This window comes from Puccinia triticina, chromosome 10A, assembly GCF_026914185.1.
Source record: "Puccinia triticina chromosome 10A, complete sequence".
Taxonomy (NCBI): Eukaryota; Fungi; Basidiomycota; class Pucciniomycetes; order Pucciniales; family Pucciniaceae; genus Puccinia; species Puccinia triticina.
In genome coordinates, this window is record NC_070567.1 from 3178125 (window position 1) to 3200946 (window position 22822).

At 45.7% G+C, this 22822-nt stretch overlaps 4 protein-coding genes across 4 annotated transcripts in view; 3 read left to right on the forward strand and 1 right to left on the reverse strand.

Annotated features, from left to right (window-relative positions):
- Positions 1 to 379: 379 nt before the first annotated feature.
- On the forward strand, positions 380 to 610 carry PtA15_10A310 (uncharacterized protein; the record flags this gene model as incomplete). The annotated part of the gene is made up of 1 exon (XM_053160474.1): positions 380 to 610. The coding sequence occupies one exon, from the start codon at positions 380 to 382 to the stop codon at positions 608 to 610; it is 231 nt and encodes a 76-aa protein (XP_053024444.1).
- Positions 611 to 6217: 5607 nt separating this feature from the next.
- Positions 6218 to 8019, reverse strand: PtA15_10A311 (uncharacterized protein; the record flags this gene model as incomplete). The annotated part of the gene is made up of 10 exons (XM_053160475.1): positions 6218 to 6346; positions 6440 to 6523; positions 6631 to 6693; positions 6770 to 6931; positions 7013 to 7126; positions 7205 to 7357; positions 7431 to 7520; positions 7595 to 7676; positions 7758 to 7900; positions 7993 to 8019. 10 exons carry the CDS (start codon positions 8017 to 8019, stop codon positions 6218 to 6220), a joined length of 1047 nt encoding a protein of 348 aa, XP_053024445.1.
- A 264-nt stretch (positions 8020 to 8283) lies between these two features.
- On the forward strand, positions 8284 to 9453 carry PtA15_10A312 (uncharacterized protein; the record flags this gene model as incomplete). The annotated part of the gene is made up of 8 exons (XM_053160476.1): positions 8284 to 8296; positions 8372 to 8400; positions 8484 to 8519; positions 8585 to 8619; positions 8799 to 8962; positions 9031 to 9111; positions 9167 to 9279; positions 9388 to 9453. 8 exons carry the CDS (start codon positions 8284 to 8286, stop codon positions 9451 to 9453), a joined length of 537 nt encoding a protein of 178 aa, XP_053024446.1.
- Positions 9454 to 10985: 1532 nt separating this feature from the next.
- PtA15_10A313 (uncharacterized protein) overlaps positions 10986 to 22822 on the forward strand; it is a gene marked incomplete at both ends in the record, with an annotated part of 64733 nt that continues 52896 nt past the window's right edge. Inside the window, 4 exons of the mRNA XM_053160477.1 lie at positions 10986 to 11009; positions 11078 to 11492; positions 11563 to 11644; positions 11772 to 11819. Of these exons, the coding sequence (XP_053024447.1) occupies positions 10986 to 11009; positions 11078 to 11492; positions 11563 to 11644; positions 11772 to 11819 (569 nt within the window). The remainder of the gene's footprint in view (positions 11010 to 11077; positions 11493 to 11562; positions 11645 to 11771; positions 11820 to 22822) is intronic.

Consider the following 22822-nt stretch of genomic DNA (forward strand, 5'->3'; position numbering starts at 1 on the left):
AGGATGATAATCCTGTTGACAAAGGTGCTTACAAAAGGTCTTGCAACCACTTTGCTACATTACCTACTGATCAACCCATGCGGAAGACCAAACCATTTTGTTGCCAAAGATTTTTTCTTGGAAAACAACAATTTCTGGCTTAAATATTTTTACAATCACAGCGGGATTGGGACCAGAATTTCCCGCCTGAAGGATGTTTTATCAATCATTATTTCCACCATCAACCTTTTATTTGTATCCAACTTATGTTTATCTTTTGCTCATTTGTGTTCTTTAAACTTCTTAATTTAGCTGCGCGAGCTGGTGCAAGGCATCAAGGGGGATTCCGGAAAGAATGTAGTTTACCAATCACACAAACACAATCAATAACTATCTGACAATGGCCCAACAATACAGTTTACTTCCCGCATCATCTGTGATCAAGTCCAAAATAGTCAACATTTACAACGCTGGATCTGTGGTCTTCCGTCGAGATTTCCAACAAAAGAAGAAAAAGTTGAACCAAATGCAACCATCAACGATCCTGCTATATCACACTCCAACCGGGCCAATTGAAGAAGCTGCCTTGTTTGAAGAGGAAGACGGTGATGACGGCAAAAATGAAACCTAATTGGCGGGAAGAAGGTGACCATGGACGGCGAAATTGAACCCTCAGGTTGTATCCATTCACTCTGCCATGCAACCAGTTTGTTTTTGGTGTTTTCTCTCTTCTACTTGTTTGGCATTTTTTCTCTTTGTGGCTTCTGTCTCTTGTTGGCGCCTTTCCAGAGTTGCTTGATTCCTTGCTGAAATCTCTTGTTACTTTGCTTCCTCTGCTTTCTGCGCTTGTAGTCCTAATTCATTCAAGTAATCCATATACCGTACGGTTTTAATTTAGTTGTTGATATTTTTGAGTAAATTTGCCATTTGGCCATTGAGAGCCTCTCCACCTGACAAGTCTTCTAGCTGCTCTTTGGAAAAGCCACCACAAAAGCCAACGACAAATCTTTGTGCCTCAAACATTCCAAAGTGTTCCTCAGGGTCAAACTCGGCGTGATCAGTCTCAATTTGACCTTGGTCGAACCAAGAAAATTTTTTGACTAAGAACTTGGCAAATTTTTTGAGCTCTTCAACCAATGGTTTTGTTCCCGTTTTGGCTTTAACAATAAATTGAGATGTGGATACCTTCAGAGCCTTTGGTGGTACCAGGACATTGATCAACAGCTCTCGGGAGGTGACATTTGGGCCAAAGTTTTCCACCGTGAGATGTTTGAAAGCCTCAAGCAATAATTTGGCACTTTTGGGGTCGCAGTTTGCACACAAACACTCAGTAAAGTTCTTTCCTTCCTCCCTCAATTTCTCGAGCTTGACATTTGGGTCTGCATTTTCTAATGGGATGTATCCTAGTCTGTGGACCAAGATAATTCACAGTTAGAAAAAATGATTGTTGAATTGGATATGGTTTACAACAGTTGGACTCACAAGTTATAAAGGGACATTGCAATGTGAAGGCATACTGGGGTGAGGGCAAATGCATCCATTCAATTGTTGTCCGATTGTTTCAGTGGAGTTTTAAAATCACTGATCTTATTTTTGCCTGAGCTCCGGTTGTTCTCAACAAACATTATACCCAGACCAGGATTGTTTTTGCCGCAACCACACCTCCCAATCATCTGGCAGATCAAAGAAGGGTTGCCTCGGCCCACATGGACCACGCACCTCACCCGCTTCCAGTTCTGGCCCAAGCCAAGGGCCATGGTGCACGAAATTATCAGGAATTTTCCCTCTTCAAACCCGTCGATTATATCAGTTTTGTTGAGGTTGTGGTACACAAATGGTAAAGGCGTGCAAAAGAGCTTTCCGGGTCCAGGTGTCCACCTCAAATCTCCCAAGACTCGTGTATTGCTCAGAGAACTTGCCAGGTGAGATTTTGTGTTGGCGCGTAGATGAGTGTGGGTGGAATTTGGTCATCTGGGATTGTTTCCCTTGTCAAAAAGAGCCTTTTCAGTTCATCATATGATCCAAGCAACGATTTCATTGGGACACAAATGAGGTGAATTTCCAGACGGGTGAGTTCACCATGAACTAGCTTCATGTTTTCTGGTAAGATTTTCAAACTGTTCAATATCTTCCCAATTGCAATTGGTCTACAGGTTGCCAAGAGTAGAAGGATTGGTACACCATGTGCTGCAAGAAGTCAGGCCCCCAGGTCGCCATAGGAAGGCCAAAAAACACCTTGGTCTTGCAGTTTAAAGTGACAGCTGATTTTTTTTCTGAGTCCGCTGGCAACCAACCCCCACACATATATCATGTGCGCTTTGTCCACAACCGTAAGGACTAGTTTAGATAGGAATCGGCGGTCAAAGAAGATTCTCTGGAACATCGCATTGTTCAACAGAACCTCTGGGCTCTGAATTCACAGTAAGATATCAGCTTGTGTCCAAATTCAAATGAAAAGGCTAATAATGGCTCTAACCAAGTAGATAAACGCATAGTCTCCTCTTAGAACCTGCTTCTTGACGTCTGGCGTGAAGTTCATCCTGGTGAGATTCACCGCTTTGATATTCACATTCTTTTTCTCAAGCACCTGATTGTCAAATGTGCAGCAATTCAAATGTAAGTATGATGTATCACAAAATAAACAAAAAAAAGCCCCATTAACTGACTTGATTATCCCCCAACAAATCTAAAGGATTCAACACAAGAACAATTGGCTTCTTGTAGGCGGGAAAGAGGCAGTAGTACACTTCGCCAATCCTGGTCTTGCCAAAACCGGTCCCAGCAAGTGTAAAGGTGTGTTTGTGATGGACCAGGCTGATCACAGTTTCCATTTGGACTGGCTTCAGCGGTTCCAAGTAGAATTTTGCCACAGTGAGACTAATATGATTGGTAAGCTCCTCATCGGACATGTTGTCGAATTCTTTGCGTAATGTCAGTTTAGATGTGGAGTTCTCTTTTTGGGACAGTTTGAGAGTGGCGAGGTTGTTATCATCCTTGTTGGTGGGATTCATGGCCGATTGATGTCGTTTCCCAAAGGAAATGGGCTCTTCAAGGAGGCGATGGTCTATTCGGAGGCGATGGTCTATTCGGAGGCAATGGTCTATTCGGAGGCAATGGTTTCTACGGAGGCAATGGTCTCTTTGAGGAGGTGATGGTGTTCTTCGCGGTTAAGTGATGCTTTTCTTGTCAATACAAGTCATCATTTTTTTATCCGTGGTGATCAGCGGCTCAGTGGAGATCATTGATCATGTAAGCCTGATCAGGCTTGATAGCTCCGATTGTATCCTAATGTGGTTGGGTCAGTGCTTTATGGAAATACCAAATGAATTGAGAATGAAATGTAGTGATGTGCTCGACATCACAGTGATTTTGTTTTTTATTCTAATTTTCCAAATATTTATTTTAGGCCCTGTTTGGATGCCCGGTGTGATATTATAAATCACATAATAATATACATAACACAAAAGTGAAAAGCCAATTGTCATAAAATCAATTATGCAACCAGCACATTTATGACAGGTCTGTTTGGCTTGTCCACTCAATAATCATATAGTACTCATTTATTACAAGTCTGTTTGGCAAACCAAAATTCACTCGGTGTCATACACACTCATCACCATCCCTCACAATGTCGCCTCCCAGCATGCTTCAAAAAAAAACAACAGTACCAGCTCCGACAAAAGAGGATGGCACTTTTCATCATTATCCTGATTGGCCTCCGTCAGTGGTTGAAGACAATCAAACATCCGTACAACGATAGCATCTTAACGCGTCATGAATCTCAATGACCCGACCAGTCATTGAGAGGGACTCTAAGCCCTCTCGACGACCGGACAATTCATTGAGAGGGATTCTACACCCTCTCCATGACTGGTTGAAACCAGTCATCGAGAGGGACTCTACACCCTCTCAATGTCCGGTCAATCACTCATTGAGAGGGTGAGTCCCTCTCGATGACCGGATGATTCTACACCCTCTCAATGAGTGGTTGACCGGACATCAAGAGGGTGTAGAGTCCCTCTCGGTGACCGATCAAGCAGTCATAGAGGGATTCTACACCCTCTTGATGAATGCTTGACCGGTCATCGAGAGGATGTAGAATCCCACTCGATGACTGCGTGACTGCTTGACCGGTCACCGAGAGGGACTCTACACCCTCTTGATATCCGGTCAGCCACTCATCGAGAGGGTGTAGAATCCCTCTCGATCCGGTCATTGAGAGGGACTCACCGTCTTGATGAGTGGTTGACCGGACATCGAGATGGTGTAGAGTCCCTCTTGCTCTGGTCATCGAGAGGGACTCACCCTCTCGATGAGTGGTTGACTGGTCACCAAGAGGGACTCTACACCCTCTCAATATCCGGTCAACCACTCATCGAGAGGGTGTAGAATCATTCAGAGGGACTCACCCTCTCAATGAGTGGTTGACCGGACATTGAGAGGGTGTAGAGTCCCTCTCAATGACTGGTCGGGTCATCGAGAGGTGAAGTCCTCCTTGATGACCGGTTGAACAGTCATCGAGAGGGTGTCCTCTGGATGGCCTGTCAAACCGGCCATCCAGAAGTTGATGCGAACCTGAATGTAGCCTAAACAATCATAAATGAATATGGTTGTAGATTTGCACAAAGGGCTAAAAAAATTATGTACAACTAAAAAAACACAGGTAGGTAATTGGATGAGCGCATGCTGCCGTTGGCAAGGCATCATCACCGGCTGCCCATCGGCAGTAGCCTCCCCGGCAAGCGGGAACACAGTTTAACTGCTGGAACGGACCGGTTATTGAGGGGAAGAAGTACTCCTCACATATTGCTTGATGGCTGGGTAGCTGGTCCGTACCGGTCATCAAGGCTGAACTCTCAATGTTGGGTGTGTACCGTCTAATTTCTTGTACATCTGGCCATCGAGAGGAGTGCAAAATGCCCTCTCAATGGCCGGCGTTTGTACAGGTCATTGAGAGCAATGCACTCTACTCAATAGCCAGCCATCAAGAGGAGGTACACACTCCCCTCAATGGCCCGTCTGTTCCGGTCATCAAAGGGAGTGTGTACCTGCTCTTAAAGACCGGATCAAAGGTACTGGCCGGTCATTGTCACATGTGCACACTGCCTTCAACGACCTGGCAGCTGGCCTTTGAGAACAACTCACTATGTCTTTGATGGCCAGCCCCAACCGGTCATCAAGAGGAGAAAAAACTAATCCCCTTGATGGACTTTTTGTTCTGGTCATTGAGCAGGGGGGCATAAGGGGTACTTCCCCCCCTCCTCAATGACTGGTCCGTGCCAGTATGACCAATACAAGCGCCGGCGATTTGCATCGGTCATGCTGGATGAGGTCCGCCCACGGCTGGGTGGGAGTTTGGGCACCTGGGATAGTCAGCAGACGTACTTAATCTAGTATGTAAATACATTTTTTTTTTCAGTCCGATAACCATGGGGATGTCTCCAAAAGGAGAATTGTTTAGGCTGGATTCATCCTCCCGAAGTTGATGCGTGCTCTTTGATGACCGGTTGACCGGTCATCGGGAGGTTGTGTAGTACTCCCTAGATTGGCCAGTACATATGTATGTAGCCATGGGCCAGCCATTTATCACCCGGAAATAGAGGTCAGGACCTCTATTTCCAGAATGGCTGGGGGAATAAATTTCCTGTTACACCGAGTAATGAATTTTACGATATAACTGGCCGGCCCAAACACATATAAATGAGGCATTATACCCCGAGCACCCCCGGTTTTAAGTCGCGCAATTTATAACCAAAATTGGGGTGTCCAAACGGGGCCTTAGAGATAGATGAGCTAGATACATGGAATAAAAAATACATGATAATTTTATTGAGAAAAATGCCATTCAGGAAAAATGGGTCCCATAAGGAGAGGTTGAGAATTGTCGGAGTAGTGAGGGATATAACCACGAGCGTGGTCAATTATCCGGATCTCTCACACGAGAAGTGCGGATTAGTCATAAGTCCCTCCGGCAAAGCCTCAGGCGAGAGAGGGACTTAGTTAAGTTTGTTGAATCCTCAAATCCGATCTTCCTCTCAATTCAAATCAAGACCAAGACACCTGCGGCTCTTGAGACCACTTCTGGCGCATCAACAACTTTATCTTAGTAACCGAGCAACAATGCATAAGTCCAAAACCAAGCAAAGGAAAAAAGCGCAGTCAAGTTAATTGCCTGTAGAACATCAGCGGGAAAACTTCACACGTTTTTTCCCAAGCAAACTTATAGGTTGAAAAAACGTTAAAAGTCGATCCGATCGCCTAAGGAGAATCGGCTCGAAATTTTCTGCTGAATAGATGAGTCGGTTTGCAAGAGATGATCATCGATCTTAATCTCAATAATCGCACCATTCTTGTAGGTCACTTGAACCTGTCAAGAATAAACCGCCGCGTAGAAGATAAGAAAACAATTAGAGGATTCAAGTCGCAAGGGTAAACACGAGTTTGGAGAGCGAGAGCTTACAGGAATGAGACCGGTTTGATCGTCCCTCTGAATCTCAAATACGCGCGTAAATTGCGGTGTTTGTCCGAAGATCCAATCCCATGACTGGGGTGATGACGAGGAATTGATCGCCGGTGGGGTGAACCATACGTGAACAACAGTTGGACCAGTTGAAAAAAGGGGCGTTGTGGGAATATGGTGAATGGGCACACCTTTAATTCCTCATAGCCAGCGCGGACGAAGTCGTTTTTCTTCAGTTCGTGTTCGTCAATAATCTTGGGATAGACATACGATTAGTCCCGACATCGAGTTGCCAAAAGAAATGGTTTGAATGACAGTAGCAATAACTACCTGCGGGTTGATTGGGTGGTCCAAGCAAGGATAGTAGTGTTTCGAAAATGCGCGGCAGAGGTGTTGGACGAAGGAGTGGTGGTTGATATCATTGGTGACCGAGTCGACCAGACTAGTGACAGGAGACCGCACCGAGCCAACGGCTTTGGAGTCGACGATATTCTGGAATAGAGGAAACTCGAGCCATGGGCGTCTGTCTCTAAAACAATGGGCAAGTTACGAGGCTCGAATACTCGGGCTTACCATGTTGGGAGTCGGCCGAAGGGCGCCTTTGAGTTGGGCGAGATTCGAGCTGATCAGCATTGTTCCGTGATGGTATGCGCGTTTGGCCGTGATTCGGAATGCGGAGCCAGAGACCTGACGGGGATGATTCAAGACAAACTTGGAGATTCAGAGCCGAGCTTGATAAAGATGAGCAAGATTGCATTTGCATACCTTTCGATCGCCCACACAGACATCGTATCGGTCGGTGACATTCACCCGATCGATGCTCATTTCTTGGACGGCATTCGCCACCAGTCTTGCATTCGTCCGTCGCTCGAATTGGTCTCTAGGTAGCATGATCGAATAGTTGGTGTTCCCCTCGTCCTGGATGGAACAGATATGTTAGCAATTACATTCCATGATCCGATTCTGTCAGGTTCATCTGCTGGCAACTGACGTGGTAGACCGTCCCTCCACCACTTCGTCTCCTGACCAAAGATATCCCCTGTCGTTCTAGTTCTTCTAAATTCGACTCTTGCCATGGATTCTGAGGGAGGCGTGTGTTTTACTTTTATAAGATTCTGATCCTTGGATATGTACAATAGAAGCAAAAACACTTACCTGATTTCTTCCGATTATTACACTCTTTCGGTTTCGATAGATGAGCAGGATCGGGCGATCGACTTCTACCTTCCTAAAAAGACTTCAGGACCAGGCCATTGCACTTGTCAGCTATCTCTTGCCCCAAACCATTTTGGTTTGCGTGACATGAGCTATGACGCACTACTCTTCAATGGACAGATTAACATACGGATCCAACGACGAAGACGTCCAGATAGAGGGTTGTTTGGAACCTGACAACTGTCCTAAATATTTTTTTCGCAGAAAAGGGGAGGGTAAGGGAGTCGATACGATTAGGTTCTCTTCCTAAGGTGTTTTCACGCGGAAGGTCACAAGATAAATGACTTAACTGGTTGAAGAAGAGTAGTAGTAGTGATCGATCGCGTTGATTTCTTTACGCAGACTGCGCGAATAATGCTAGCCATAGTTGGTCGCCAAGTTCGGGAGGCTGGCCTATCGGTCCTTCGCTTGAGATCTGGGGCAGGGTATCGATTTATTCGTGCAGCAAGACCGATTCGGAAATATATCTTTCTGTCGAGTCGTTGATAATGGAAGGTGCACTCAACCCCTCCCCGCGGGACCCCCGGGGAGTCGCATACACACAGGGGAGCCTGAAGATCCAAACCTTAAAAATCCCCTGGCACCACTTCACCCACCACACCTCGTTCAACCACACACCAAAAAGTATCATGACTGGAACTCGTAAGCTCCGATCGGACTCATCAAAAAGCTAGAGCAAGACATTTCTGACCTCGAGCCACCCCTTCTTCGAGAAAGCCTTGGCCCCACCGATCAACTTCCTCAAGGTTCGTTTCCCTCACGGTCTCTCTTGATGAAGAGCTTCAACTTTGTGGCGAATGTCTGATTTGTTTCTTCTTCTTCTTTGAAGTGGATACAAGAGAACGGCGAAAAACTCAAACCTCCTGTCAGTGTCACTCTTCCCGGTCAATGTCGCTCGAGGCTGATGAAGAAGGCCCTTCTTTAATCCAGGTCAACAATTTTTGCATCTACAATGGTGAGCGGCCGTTCATGTCGTTGGAAAAACAGCATGTCTGACTATATTTCCCCTGACGCTTTTAACCGCAACACAGGACACGACTTGTACAGCAATTTTTCTTCCTTCCGCGTCTACGATTCATGCGGCCTCCGAGACAGATATGAAGAAGCGCCTTGTTGCTAACGTTTTTGGGGGAATGGTTTATAGTATTACAATGGTTGTGGGCGGACCGAATTCGCGGAATGACTATCACGTCAATGAGACCGAGGAATGGTTCTACCAAGTCAAAGGCGACATGTTACTCAAAGTGATCAGTGACAACCGATTCCAAGACATCTTCATCCGCGAGGGCGAGATGTTCTTGCTACCGCGTATGTCCCCCCCTATCCCTCTTCTTGTCTATAAGTATCCCCGTTGATTTGTTCTTCTTCTTCTTTAGCCAATGTCCCTCACAATCCTTGCCGTTTTGCGGACACCATAGGACTGGTCATGGAGCGCAAAAGACCCAAAGATTCGACCGGTCAGTGGTCCTCCCTGGCCTCATTCATCACATTCTAATTATTTGCTGTGCACAGATCGTCTGCGCTGGTTCTGTCCCAACTCGGATGCGCATCCCGAGCCTCACTTGGTCAGAGAAGTAGCGTTCCACTGTACCGACTTAGGCACCCAACTCAAACCATTCATCACCGTCAGTCTTGTTGCCTCGCCCTTTCCCCCCTTTCCGTTGAAAACCCAGCTCTCAATTTTATCTTCTTTTATTTATTTATTCATTCATTCATTTTATTTTATTTTGTAGGAATGGATGGAAAATGAAGACCTGAGGAAATGTGCCAGCTGTGGTACAACTGCCCCGCCATCTTGAAATACCCTTCTAGCCGGGCTGATAGAGGTGCCGTCCGATTGGCTCCGAACTTCGCGGCTAAAACCAGGCTGCGGAGATGCTCGGTCGCGGTATGTCACAGAAGTCAGCGGATTGGCTCGTCCGATCACTCCGTAAGAGTGTCATCTATTTTTTTTTCTTGTTGTAACATGCTAGCGACATGTATCTCTTCCACCCTTATCTTCATTGTCATTGCTCACAATATTCCAATTGTCACCGCTCTTGTAAAATTCTTTTATCATTTAAAATAAAGAGGAATGTACCCAACAAGGCGTAACTGCAAACCTCCTACATTGTAGGAGGGCCCAGCGTTCAATCCTCTTCTAGGTGTTTTTTGCCGGCGCTCGCGCCCAGCATGTCGCGGAAAACCATTCAGACGGTGAACCTCCAACAAGGATGTTTCCTTCGATGACTGTCAGCATCACTGTCCACCAAGAAGGTCTGGATACTTGCCGCCGAAGTATCGGAGTAGAAAGCGGTATATCCTAGGACATGTGCATTTGGATTCTGGAAGGGAGTGCCCGATTGGCTCTGGGAAGTCAAGCGGTCTCGGCTGTCATGGATGCGCACTTCAAAAAACGTGCGCTGGGTTGTTCTGTTGATTTTTCGCTTCCTTCCTTTGGCATCCATAGATACAAGGATTCGTGCCCGCAAGCACAAAAAAATGGATGAAAAAATGTATTGTCATAACTTCATGGAGCGGTGTCCATGGCATAATAATACCGGCCAAATGCTGTCCAAGCAGCAATCCGTTGACTGGTGAATCCCCCTTGGCCAGATTACGCAACAGTTTATGCCGTAGTGAGCCCATCAGAGTGCCTAACAACGAGTGCTGGAGCTAGATGGAAGGGCCCAAGAAGTGATGTTCCGGCGGGGGGACGGGGCTTGAATGTGCTCGGTTGGCACCTCGACTGATTGGGCTGGGGCGCGGTTGTGTTGGACACGCGTGGCCGAACAAGACAAGACTCTTCCGTCGGTTGGCGGGAGAGGAAAGTGCCGTTGTGAAGCGCGCCTCGGCGATACATAGCTTCCTCGCCTTGTCTCTCGGCGCTCGGAGTCGGAAACGTCCTCCTTGGCCGGCTGGCGAGAAACGGAGAAACTGGTCATCTCACTCGAAGTATTCGCGCCATGCTGTTTGTCTCCACTCAGCTCGTCCCATATATACTCACATCACCTCTCCCCTTTCACGACATACAGTCCCACCTCAAACACATTACCTGTCCTTCTCAATCCCTACAGATATCTCACCCTCCTCAAGCCCCTGTATATATCCCCCAAAACTTTTCGTCTTTGAATCTCATCACCTGGCCAAAATCGAATCCTTCACATTTCTTTGCACTCATCCCAAGCCTTAGCTATATCATCTCTGGACAATTCTTCAAGAGATTTGTGACTGAGTGTGCATTGTCCAGTTGGTTCGTGAATCTTCATAGCAAGCTTCTTAGGCTAGATTCTGAATTTATCTTATCCTTATTCTACAGGCTTGTATCTCCATTTCGTAAATTTGGTCAATCATGCTGCCAATCTGGAAGGCAACGGTGAGTGAACTTGCTTGATGAATGTGCTGAATTTTTCAAGTAAATCTGATTTACCAACACATCGATAGATCTTTGAGGGTCTGGGAAGCATGTGCTTTGTTTGGCTTGTTGGAGTATCTTCAACGGCACTTGGTGTTGGAGACAGCATAGGGACCGGGCTCACATTGGGGATTCTTTATGCCTTGACAACCTCTCTTACGATGTACACACTTGGCCCTCTCAGTGGGGGTCACATCAATCCTTTCATCACACTCGTCACGATGGCTTCAGGCACTCTACCTCTTGTGCGTGGTGCAGCTTACGTTGTTGCACACATTATTGGGTCCATGGCCGGTGGTGCGCTTGTGGCAGCTGCGCTTGGACCCGGTGCGCGCAATACCTCCAATGGCGGCTGCATCTTGAGGTCCGAAGATAACTTCAACCTCAAACAAGCTTTTGCTTTGGAATTCATGGCCACCTTGATGCTCCTGTTCCTTCTTCATGGTCAGTACCCTCCAGTTTTTCCCCAAAAATCCAGATGCTCATGTTTGTTAATTTTGTACTATGTCTTTAGGTACTGGTCTTGACCGTCAGCAAATCAAAAGCCATGGAAACCGCTTGGCCCCTCTTCTGTTTGGATTATCAGTTGGTCTCATGTAAGTAGTTTATTTACATAATTTGGAAGATCCGAGGCATCTGTTCCTCTATGCTCCAGTTTCACATCCATCCACTTTCTCATAGGGATGAATCGAAGTTAACTGGAATATACTGTTCTGATTACAGAGCCTTTGCCACCTCTGGCTTTGCAAATACTCACGCTTACATTGGCTCGTCCGGCTATCCCAACATCTGCTTTGGACTAGCAGCTGGAATCATGCAGTTCCAATCTTGTGAGTCATTCAAGATGTGATTAAACCTTCCCACAAGCTATTTAAGCTATTCAAAGTCGGGCTATGCATGCATAAATGATAAAATCATAAACCCTTCCTTGCGGGGGATCCTGCAAGTATGATTATGTAATCCTACTGAAGAAGATTCATGAATTTATGATTTATGCATGCATAGAGCAACATTGAACATCTTAATTGCTGGTGTATTTTTCCACGTGTCCATATGTTGATTGGTTTGTTTTTACAGCACATTGGGTCTTTTGGGTTCCTGGGTTTGTTGCAGTTGCCGCATTTGGACTAGCATTCAGATTTCTCAACCCTTATGAAGATGCAGAAAAGGAAATGAGTTGTCTATCCACAAATGCTGTCTATGGTGACCAGTTCCCAAGAGATACTCTAAATCAAAACATCATGGCCACTGGCACAATGGATAATGATGGGAAGAGTGTTAGTAGTTGCCATGTGTGATTACACTTCACAATGAATATTAAATCAGATAATTGTAGAAGACCACAGAAGAAACCATACCTTCAAAGATAACGGACATATTCCTTTTTTTGTTTTGTTTTTAAAAACTGCCACACATATGTGTTTTAAAACTTCACATTTTGGCCCAAGATATCCCTTCATTTTTTCTTGGTTTTTCTGTTGGTTTCACTTTTCAATCATACCCAGTTTCTCTGTATTTTCTAGATACATGAAGTATGTAACCCTTCCAATTTTCAGAACACTTTGTGTAACTTTAAGTTTCTGGAATGATTGATGAATCAAAAATAAAAATACATTTTGAACTTATTTTGTGCAAAATGAAAAGTAATTTGTGCAAACTAAGTCTCTCTGCTGCAGGTGTGTGTCTTGAAAAGCAACCCTCCAACAGCCCTTGGGAGGAGGTACTGGTGTGCTATTTGCCCCTTTTAGGGATTTTTGAAGCTCTACAATTGGTTTCCCTCTGAACTTTTTTTGAACTAAAATAGCTCAGTTTGTAGGCTTCATTTTTTTCATTAAAACTACATAATCTGAGGTGGTTCATAAAAATCCTGCCACCCACAGAAATTGCACAAAAGTCACAAAACCACTTGATTTACACGCTGTGCCACTGCTGAAAGTAGCGGATGTCCGCTTTTTTCCCAACCCAGAAGCACCCCTGAATAAAACTTCTTTAATTGCTGAAAAAAGGGCCTGAGAAACCACACATAATGCTGATCTTGCAATGATTGTCCCACCCATCCACCTTCCCGGTGCAAGAATGCCTCCTTGTCCTTCAGTTACCCCTCCTGATGGCTGCTGATGTAAAAGGTCATCAAAGGGAGAATACAGTGGCCATTGAGAGGACTTTCCTCCTCTTGATGTGCGGTTGTACCAGCCATATAAGGGATTTTTTACTCCATTTGATGGCCAGTTTCTTCGGCAAGCATGTGCAAGCACCAAGGATTCAGCCCGGTGGGAAGGAATCATCCTTGGGAAACTTGTGTGTGCAGGTGTTTGCCAGGGAGCAACCCAGAGCAACCTTGGCGAGCATGCAGACTAGAAGGTGACTTCCGAGGAGCAATATTCCCCCTGTGCCTGGCAAGCCAAGGCCCAAGACACCTTCTGTTGTCCGGCCAGCCAATACACTTCGCTGCCGTCCGCCTAAAGCAGCCTTCCTCGGCTAGCTGGTACGGACTGCGACATAGTGAAATCCTCCCTAATGGGCAGGTTTTCACTGAAGAACACACATCCAGGTGTTGATGAGATATACCCACTGGCCAAGCCATGAATTCAGAAGGTGCAAGAACCCAAAATGCTCTATGTAGTCAAGTTTTTTTTACACTGTCATGGTCCTGGTGGATGATCAACTGTTGCTGATTGTATCATTGCAACTGCCTCTCAAAATGAATTAGAGAAGTTTTATTCAACTCCTTGTGTCGCACTGTGGGCCTAGCCGCGTGTGGGTTGAAGGGAAAAATGGTCTCTCACTGCCAATCATTGAATGAGGCAAGGCTTGTCCTGGCCGGTAGTGTTGAGACACATTACCCAGCAGAAACAGCAACTGAGAGTCCCGGGAGTGGGGGTGCTTCAATGGCGCCTAATGGACTATGAAGGTGCAAGTCCAAGTCCTAGAAAACAAAACCAAAATCATGATTTCTACTCTTTTTTTGTATGATTATGTTTGCTTGCTTTGCAGCTTGTGAAGGTTTACTTGGCCGCCAAGGGCAATTTTTTGTGGTGCACCAAAATTTATCGCAAGAGCTGAGCCTGTTATATTCCATTCCTGCTCTAAGCATTCTGACACCCACTCTTTGTTAGACTTGATGGTCCTGATATCGTGATAATCAATTTCAATAAGACTTGTCATCCCAGGATTACATACAAGCATAACGGCGGATAATGTCTAGACTAAATGAGCCCAGTATGCATAAGAGCACTTACAGCCAATCCAAAAAAGCTTGGCTTCTTTGGATGGAATTTCTAGCGGAAATTCTTTCAGCATTTGCCAACCTGTGTGTATCCAACAACACGGTTTGACAGATGGATATCCATCCCCGCGAGCGCAGTTGCTATCGGCAGCACCGTTTGGTAGCAAAAAAAAATGCAGGCCACTGGGGGGACCGGCACCATGACACCCGGGTGCGTTCATCGGAATGGGAGTCTAGGGTGAAAATTGGTCAAGGATTCTGATTCTGGAATCAAAATCCGGGAAAAACAGAAGTATCTGATTGAGCTTGCCTGATTTTGATATAGGAATCCTGTGTATATCAAAATGTCCAACCTTGTCACTTTATTGCATACAAGGTTGGAAAATCCCACAGGAATTTCCAGTGGAAATTTCCTCCAAAGAAGCCAAGCTTTTTCAGATTGGCTGTAGCTTAGTGGTTAAAGCAAAACTCATTAAGTTTGCAGTCATGGGTTCAATTCCCATAGTGCACATCTATTTTGGTTTCTGACATGGTAGTGAGAGTCTTCAGCTTGAAAGCGCACCCCAAAAAGGTGGAAAAAGATATCAAAGATGACTGAACCTTGTAGTTGTAAAAGCTATGTATGCACTCTGCATAGAGCAAGGGGGGGGTGTTATATTCCATTCCTGGTCTAAGCATTCTGACACCCACTCTTTGTTAGACTTGATGGTCCTGATGTAGTGATAAGCAATGTAAATAAGACTTGTCATCCCAGGATTACATATTACATACAAGCATAACAGCGGATAATGTCTAGACTAAATGAGCCCAGCATGCATCAGTGCACTTAGCTTACACCACCCGCAAAGGGGTGTGGTTTTCTCCGCAGCCACACCCAGTGGTCTTCCAGCAGAACTTGCGCGGCCCCCTTAAAACTTGTGTGGCCCCCTGAAATGTCGTGGGTGGATATCACTGGGGTAATGTTAATTCTATAATCCATAAATCACTAGAACGGTCATCTAGCTGGTCACCTTTTGCATAGCTTGATGACCGGCCGGCTGGTGCGTACCGGCCAGCTCATCGAGGTACATATGTATGTCCCTTGATGAGGTACATACCTTGATGACTGGTCAGATGGCCGGTCATCAAGGCATAATACACCTTGGTGACCGGCTCTGACCTGTCATCAATAGACACACCTTGGATGACCGCCCCAACTGGCTGTTCATCAAGGTACATACATACCTGACTGGTCATCAAGGTATGTACCTTGATGACCAGCCAGCTGGCCGGTCATCAAGCACACCTCAATGACCGGTTGGCCGGTCCTTAAGGCATACATACACCTTGATGACCGGCCATCTGACCGGTCATCAAGGTGTATGCCTTGATGACTACCTTGATGACAGGTCAGAGCTTGATGCCGTTCATTGAGGTATGTACCTTGATGACCGGCCACCTGACCGGTCATCAAGTTTATATGTACCTCAATGACCAGCCATATGACCGGTCATCAAGCTATGTACCTCAATGACCAGCCATGTGACCGGTCATCGAGCTAAGTACCTCAATGAACAGCCATGTGAACGGTCATCAAGCTATGTACCTCGATGACTGGTCAGAGCTCAATGCCGGTCATCAAGATATGTACCTTGATGACCGGTCACCAAGGTGTATGTATGCCTTGAGGAACGGCTGACCGGTCATTGAGGTACATAAATAGCTTGATGAACAGTCATTGAGGTTTGCTTTGATGACCGGCCAGCTGGCTGGTAATCAAGGTACATACCTTGATGACCAGTCAGGTATGTATGTACCTTGATGAACACCAGTTGGGGCGGTCATCCAAGGTGTGTCTATTGATGACCAGTCAGAGCCGGTCACCAAGGTGTATTATGCCTTGATGACCGGCCATCTGACCAGTCATGAGGGTATGTACCTCATCAAGGGACATACATATTGTGAATTGAATGAAGCTTGGTCTTCCCGGAAAAGCGCACCCAGTAAATTTATGTGGTTGAGCAGCTGTGCAGTGGTTTGTGCCGGCGTTTTTGACACACAGCCTCAGGATTGTGACGTCATCAATCCATCCTGGTTGGATGGTCATATCCTGAGGCTGTGTTAGAGCCCGCTCCATCCCGCCGGGTTTTTGATTGATATCCCATCCCGGTTCCCTTGACAACGCCGCCTCTGACTAGCCATCACTAAGATCCAATCCAATGGTTTTCCGTGCCTACGCCCCCGCCACAAAAATTGCCGTTGTCCGGATGGCCCATCAAGGAATGGGCTTGCCGGAGATCCGTAACCTGCTCAGCGCCCCAATTTCATGTCAGTCCTTCCGCCGGTGGCTCGTGCTTTTCGAAGAGACCCGGTGTGTCGTGAGGGATCCGGAAACTTACGAGGCTCGCGGCTGACCGGCGACGTTGACAAGAGAGGAGTTTGGATTCATTATTGAGCTGGTCAAATCCGAACCCGGTCTGTTCTTGGAAGAAATCCGAGAACACCTGTACGATGGGACCAGGGTTCTCCTCAGTGTTGAGGTGGTCCATTGCAACCTCATCCATTGGCTATTGATTACGCTGAAGAAACCTGAGACCTGCAATATCTGGCGATCTATACTTGCCAAGTACTCTTTTATTGAGCGCATGGAGTATTTCCCCGCAGAATTACTGGTCTTCATCCGTGAGGTTTTTTTTGTTCCTGTGGTTTCATTTTTCCTTGCTAATATTATAGTTGGAGCAGATGAAAGCTCCTTTTGCGACAGGGATCTCCTCCAACGCTATGCTAGGTCGCCGCGAGGGACCCCTGCTGCTCGTTTTGTGATCAACCAGAAACCCCTTCGACTCAGCTTGCTTGCAGCCATCTCAATCAATGGACTTGCGGCCCTTACAACCAAGGCCAACACGTTTGATGGCCGCAAGTTTGAATATTTTTTGGAGCATGATCTTGTGAGTGATCTCAACAGCTGGCCCGTTTTTTTTTGTCTGTAGCTGATTTGATGCACCAGCTTCCTTGCATGAACCCATACCCCAATGTCAACGCGTTCCTGGTCTTGGACAACGCCAGCATCCACCGAGGCCACCGTGTGCGTGATCTTTGTGAGGCGGCCAGGATCCAACTCATATTCTTACCACCCTACTGGCCAGAATTAAACCCAATTGAGCTTGGTTTTGCCTCAATCAAACATTGATTGCAAGCTTCACAGATCCTCAATTGGTCAAACAACTCCAAATGGGAAATTCGCCTGGCAGCTGGCGATATCCTGACTGCTGACTTTGCTTGTAAAGTGTATGAACACTGCAGGTATTGTGTTCCACCCAACTGAACAATTTTTTATTCTCACTTTGTCCATCTTACTCCCTGATCTCACAAAGCCAAGCCTTAAGAAATACTTTTATCCTAGCTCACATGATTGTAAGTCTTGGATCAGACACTTGATCCAGTCCTATTCCCAACCCAATCTTTGAGTCTGAACCATTTTACCCAACAAACATGTATTTTATCTTACTCAAAAATAGTCTTAGGTGTCTTGTATCATGTAATACGTAAATTTTTTGTTACCATTAAAATTAAACAACACTGAATCAAACTCACCGTGCATCTGATTTCAACTTGCATGTCTAAAATTGGGCAATGAAACACTAGATGGGCTGCATAAACAATGTGGAATGCAAACCACTTGATATGCTCAAGTTATTGAGCCAAGGGGCTCAAATTCACATCTTTAAGGCTAGTATTACTGTCAGTGTTTCTGAGGATCTAATACATGTATCAGGCTATGCAAATGTATGAAAAAATACAGCTAGATGTTCAGTTGTTTGAAGTCTTAAGCTAGAACTAATGCCATTGGATATATATAAAAAAACAAGCTACATAATTTCTTTTCAAGGCTACAAACGGTCAGATATTTTAAAATAGCATGCTTGAAGGGGTAATTACTGTCAGATTAGTGAATAGACTATTGAGAGGACTTTGATTTTTCAAACTTTTGCACATGATCTTGTAACTGGGCAATGAAGACATCATGTAGACCCCAGCCTTTCATGATTTCTCAGGTGATATTCTTCGATTGGAATATCTTGGGGTTTGTTGCCTTGTTGTCTACAAGGATACTCACAATGACCTCTCTCTCGCAAACAGGAATCTTGACAAACTTGAGGTATTTGTCCAGGAGGTTCTCTTTGAGATTGACTACCGACGAGGTATTGGAATCCACGGCGAGGCTGTCAATCTGGCTGCTCAAGTTGTCACTTAGCTTGCGCTTCTTTTTGGGCGGAAAGCATCTCAAATTTCAAAATGGGAGGGGGGGTCTTGACCTTCACTCCATCCTGCCCTTCAAACTATAACACATGATATGCAATGTGTTTAGTATCCAAACGGAATATAAAAGGTCAGATTTTGTACTCACAATTGCTTGCGCCCACTTTTGGACAATGGTCAAAGTGAGAGGACTGTATTGGGTTGGATTGGTTGGATCAATGTAGACAGGTAGTTTTTGTTTGTACTTCAGGTTTGGTGGGTGGGCGGCAAAAATTTGATTGACAGTCACATTGATTGCATTGAAATCGCCGGGCAAGGCCCTCCTTGATGGATCTCCCGGATACAAGGAGGAGGCCAATTGAGCAGCCTTTTGGGTCACAAGATGTCTCTTGACTTCGACAATGGCCTTGGATTCTTTGGAGACAACCTCTGGGTTGACCATCACAAGATCCAGGCTTGCCTTTGTATGGTCCTTGCCGTTGGAGAGGACCGTAGCCATCCAGTGGGTGAAGGTCGCAACATCTTTGACTCGATAATCGGAAATTGCCTTGAACTCATTGGCAGCTGGAAGATTCATCAAAATCTTCCAATCCATAGGCGGGTAGCCAGTTTCAAGAGCATCAAAAATCAATGGCGCCACACTATTGAACTGCTTGTCGCACGCTTGTGCGACGGTCTTGTAAAACTCCTCAAGGGTTGATGTAGCGGAGACCTGGATCATAAACTTTTTCGCGGATTTGATTGTCCCGTAGGTATTTTTCGCTGAGGTTCTTGCAGAATTTGGGTAAAAGAGCCGAAAACTCGTGCTAAAATCAATCACCTGCAGCTGGAATAATTATAGGAAACAATTGATTAATCTAGAATTTAGTCCAGGAATCAATATAAATTTAGCCTTCCTTACCGTCAATGCTGCTGGTGGTGAGCCAATTCCGCAAATTTGGTAGAGCTTGGAGGCAGAATGATAAACCGGGGGTGGATGTTCCCTCCCAAACAGATTGATCCCCAACCAAGACATTTCAAAAATGTTTGAAGAATTTATAAGTTTTTTTGCAACCCAATTGTTTTGATGGCTGGAATTTTGGCAGCCTGGGAGTTTGGCGCTATGATGGCCAAGGAGATCATTTCCTGGGTGGGGGGGCCAAATTGGAAATGCTGGTGAAAATCAGGCATTCACGCCACAAGCCAAAAACCGCGGCGCACAGCAGATAAAAAAGGGAAACGTCCAAGCCCATATTTTGCACGGCAAACTGGTCTTTGAGTCCAAGCTTTCTACAAAGGACAATATGTACCTTGATGAGCTGGCCGGTACGCACCGGCCGGCCGGTCATCAAGCTGTGCAAAAGGTGACCAGCCAGATGACCGGTCTAGTGATTTATGGATTATAATATTAACATTACCCCGGTGATATCCGCCCATGACATTTTGGGGGGCCGCACAAGTTTTCTGGGGGCCATGCAAGTTCTGCTGGAAAACCACTGGGTGTGGCTGCAGAGAAAACCACACCGGTTTGCGGGTGGTGTTAGTGGTTAAAGCAACACTCATGAAGTTTGGAGTCATGGGTTCAATTCCCAAAGTGCACATCTGTTTTGGTTTCTGACAGAGCCTATAGTGTTATGTATCCAAGCCTTGGCTTGACTTGAAAAGAAAGATCAAATTTGAGCATTTGAGAGGATACATAAGTACTCAATGGGAAGATAGACATCAGCCGAGTTTCATCAGCAAAATGTTTGCTGCTTGCCTTGTCTAGTAATGGAGATACCGGACGGCGAAGCCCAGGAAACCGTGTCGATCACAATGGACCCGTTTCTAGTTCTTCCTGCCCAGACAAGCAAGCTTACAACTGATGATCTGGAGAATTTTTGTATCAGGGACCAGGATAGATTACAGTAGGGGTGTAAATGGGTCGGGTCAACCCGCAAAGACCCGTGACCCAATGGGTTCTGGGTCAGGTTTGGGCAGCCTTTTGGCCTCCCTTTGAGAAACCGACCCGACCTGTTGAGACCCGATTAGAAATTCGGGTCGGGTTTGGGCAGGGCTTTTTCCATTCGGGTCGGCCCATGAACCCGACGACCCGATTAGGAAAGCTACCTGAGGCTGTTGCTCCACCACATCTTGACTTACTCAATCACGAATGGGGCGATCAACAAATAAGAACACTATTCCATCATCACCGACGGAATTGGGCGACATTGAAGTTCAAGTTGTCGAATTGGATTCTGCCATGAATACTCAGAAAAACGCAGCTACTCCAGGAACATCCCAGACTCAGAAGAACCCAACAGAAAGCGAACCACCCGCCGATCTCAATACCAAATCCAATCCATCTGGAAAGAAGCGCAAGGCCACCAGTGATATTTGGGCCCATTTTAAGAAAAAGGCACACGGTATGTTTTTTTTTCACAATCAAAAAAAGGAATTGATTCCTAATTTCCTTTACACTCTGCTGGGCCCCAGGAAAAAACGTGAAGGCATCATGTATGTATTGTCTATTTGAGTTGGACGGGAAGAGCGCGAATGGAACAAAGCATCTTTGGCGCCACCTAGAACGATGTAGCTCCTATGCAACCAAGAGCAAACAGTCTCTGCTGAAACTTGCGGATGGATTGGTGTCTTCTTCAACCACTTGGAACTTTTCTCAAGAGAAATCTTGCGAGCTACTTATGAAGATGATAATTGCCCACGAACATCCATTTAGTCTAGTCGAGCAGCCCCTATTCCGGGCTTTTGCGACCTCTTTGCAACCAAGATTCAAACTCCTTAGCCGTGGCACTGCAACAACCGAGATCCTCAAGTTATACCAGTAAATGAAAGCCCAGCTTGTCAATGATATTAACAGAGTTGATCGGATTTCCTTGACGACCGATGTCTGGACCTCATCGAACCAGACACCCTACATGGTAATCACATGCCATTTCATTGATTCTGACTGGAACCTCCACAAACGGGTCATTTCTTTTAAGGAGTTTTCAACTCCTCATACTGGTATAGCGATTGCTGATAGAGATGGCATATGGCACCCGGGTACCTGTGGCGGGTGCGGGTACCCCCCTGTTTTTTCACAAATTCCTCACACCCGCACCCGCACCCGGCACCCGCCATGGGAGGTACCCGGGTGCAGAGGGGGAGGTACCCGGGTGCCAGGCACAGGTACCCGGGTATCACCTTTGATGGCCGGCTGACCGGTCATCAAGAGGTTGTAGCGCTTTTGATGACTGGCTGACCGGTCATTGAGAGGTTTTATCCTCCTCGATGGCTGGCTGATCGGTCATTGAGAGCCTTTATCCTTTTCGATGACCGGTCAGCCGGTCATCGAGAGGTTGTATCCCTTTCGATGACCGGTCAGCCGGTCATTGAGAGGTTGTATCCCTTTCGATGACCGGTCAGCCGGTCATCGAGAGGTTGTATCCCTTTCGATGACCGGTCAGCCGGTCATCGAGGGGTTGTATTCCTTTCGATGACCGGTCAGCCGGTCATCAAGGGCTTTTATCCGCTTCGATGACCGGTTCAGTCGCTCATTGAGAGGTATCCTCTTTGATGACCGGCTGACCGGCGGGTACCCGTCCAGGTACCCGCCGTCCTTCCCACCAGAATTCTGGACACCCGTGTCAAACTCAGGTCAACAACCGACGAAACAAAAAAAGAAAAAATATGTACTATGTGGTTGCGATGAGAGACGGAAACAAAACAATAGAAAAAGCGGATCCTTCTAATTGTTATGATAATAGTTACCTTATTTACAAACCTCTACAAAGAAACATTCCTTTAGACAATCTATCATTTCATACGATTTATCAAATATAAATAGTTCTCTAAAATTGTATTTTCCTTTCCTCAAGAGACTTATTTTGTTATTTCCCTTTATCTTACAAAAATCACCGACAAAAGAAAACTTAAAAGAAATATCATTTACATTTCGTGTCTTGCAGATAGTTACAAAGTACCAGTGTGCCAAAGTCAAAAAGTAGAATAAAGTCAGAAAGCAAAAAGTCCGAAAGAGTAAATTCAGAAGTAGCGGTGTTCTTTACATTATAAGTCTCTCAAAATCAAAGATCCAAGTTAGAAAGTTTATCATAAATAGAATTTCGTCTGAAATCATATCTGTAAAATAAAACTATCTCGTATACTACTGTGATTTTCAGCATTTTCCTTAGTCAAAATTCCGTCCTATTCTCTTGACAATCTACCAGAGGAAGGTTCCGACGCATCGGGATCTTCCACACCGAATTCAGGGTGGTTTTCACCGACAACATCTCCAAACCATAATCCCACAGCTTTTTCCTCCTCCCTGTTACGTCATACCACTTCATTA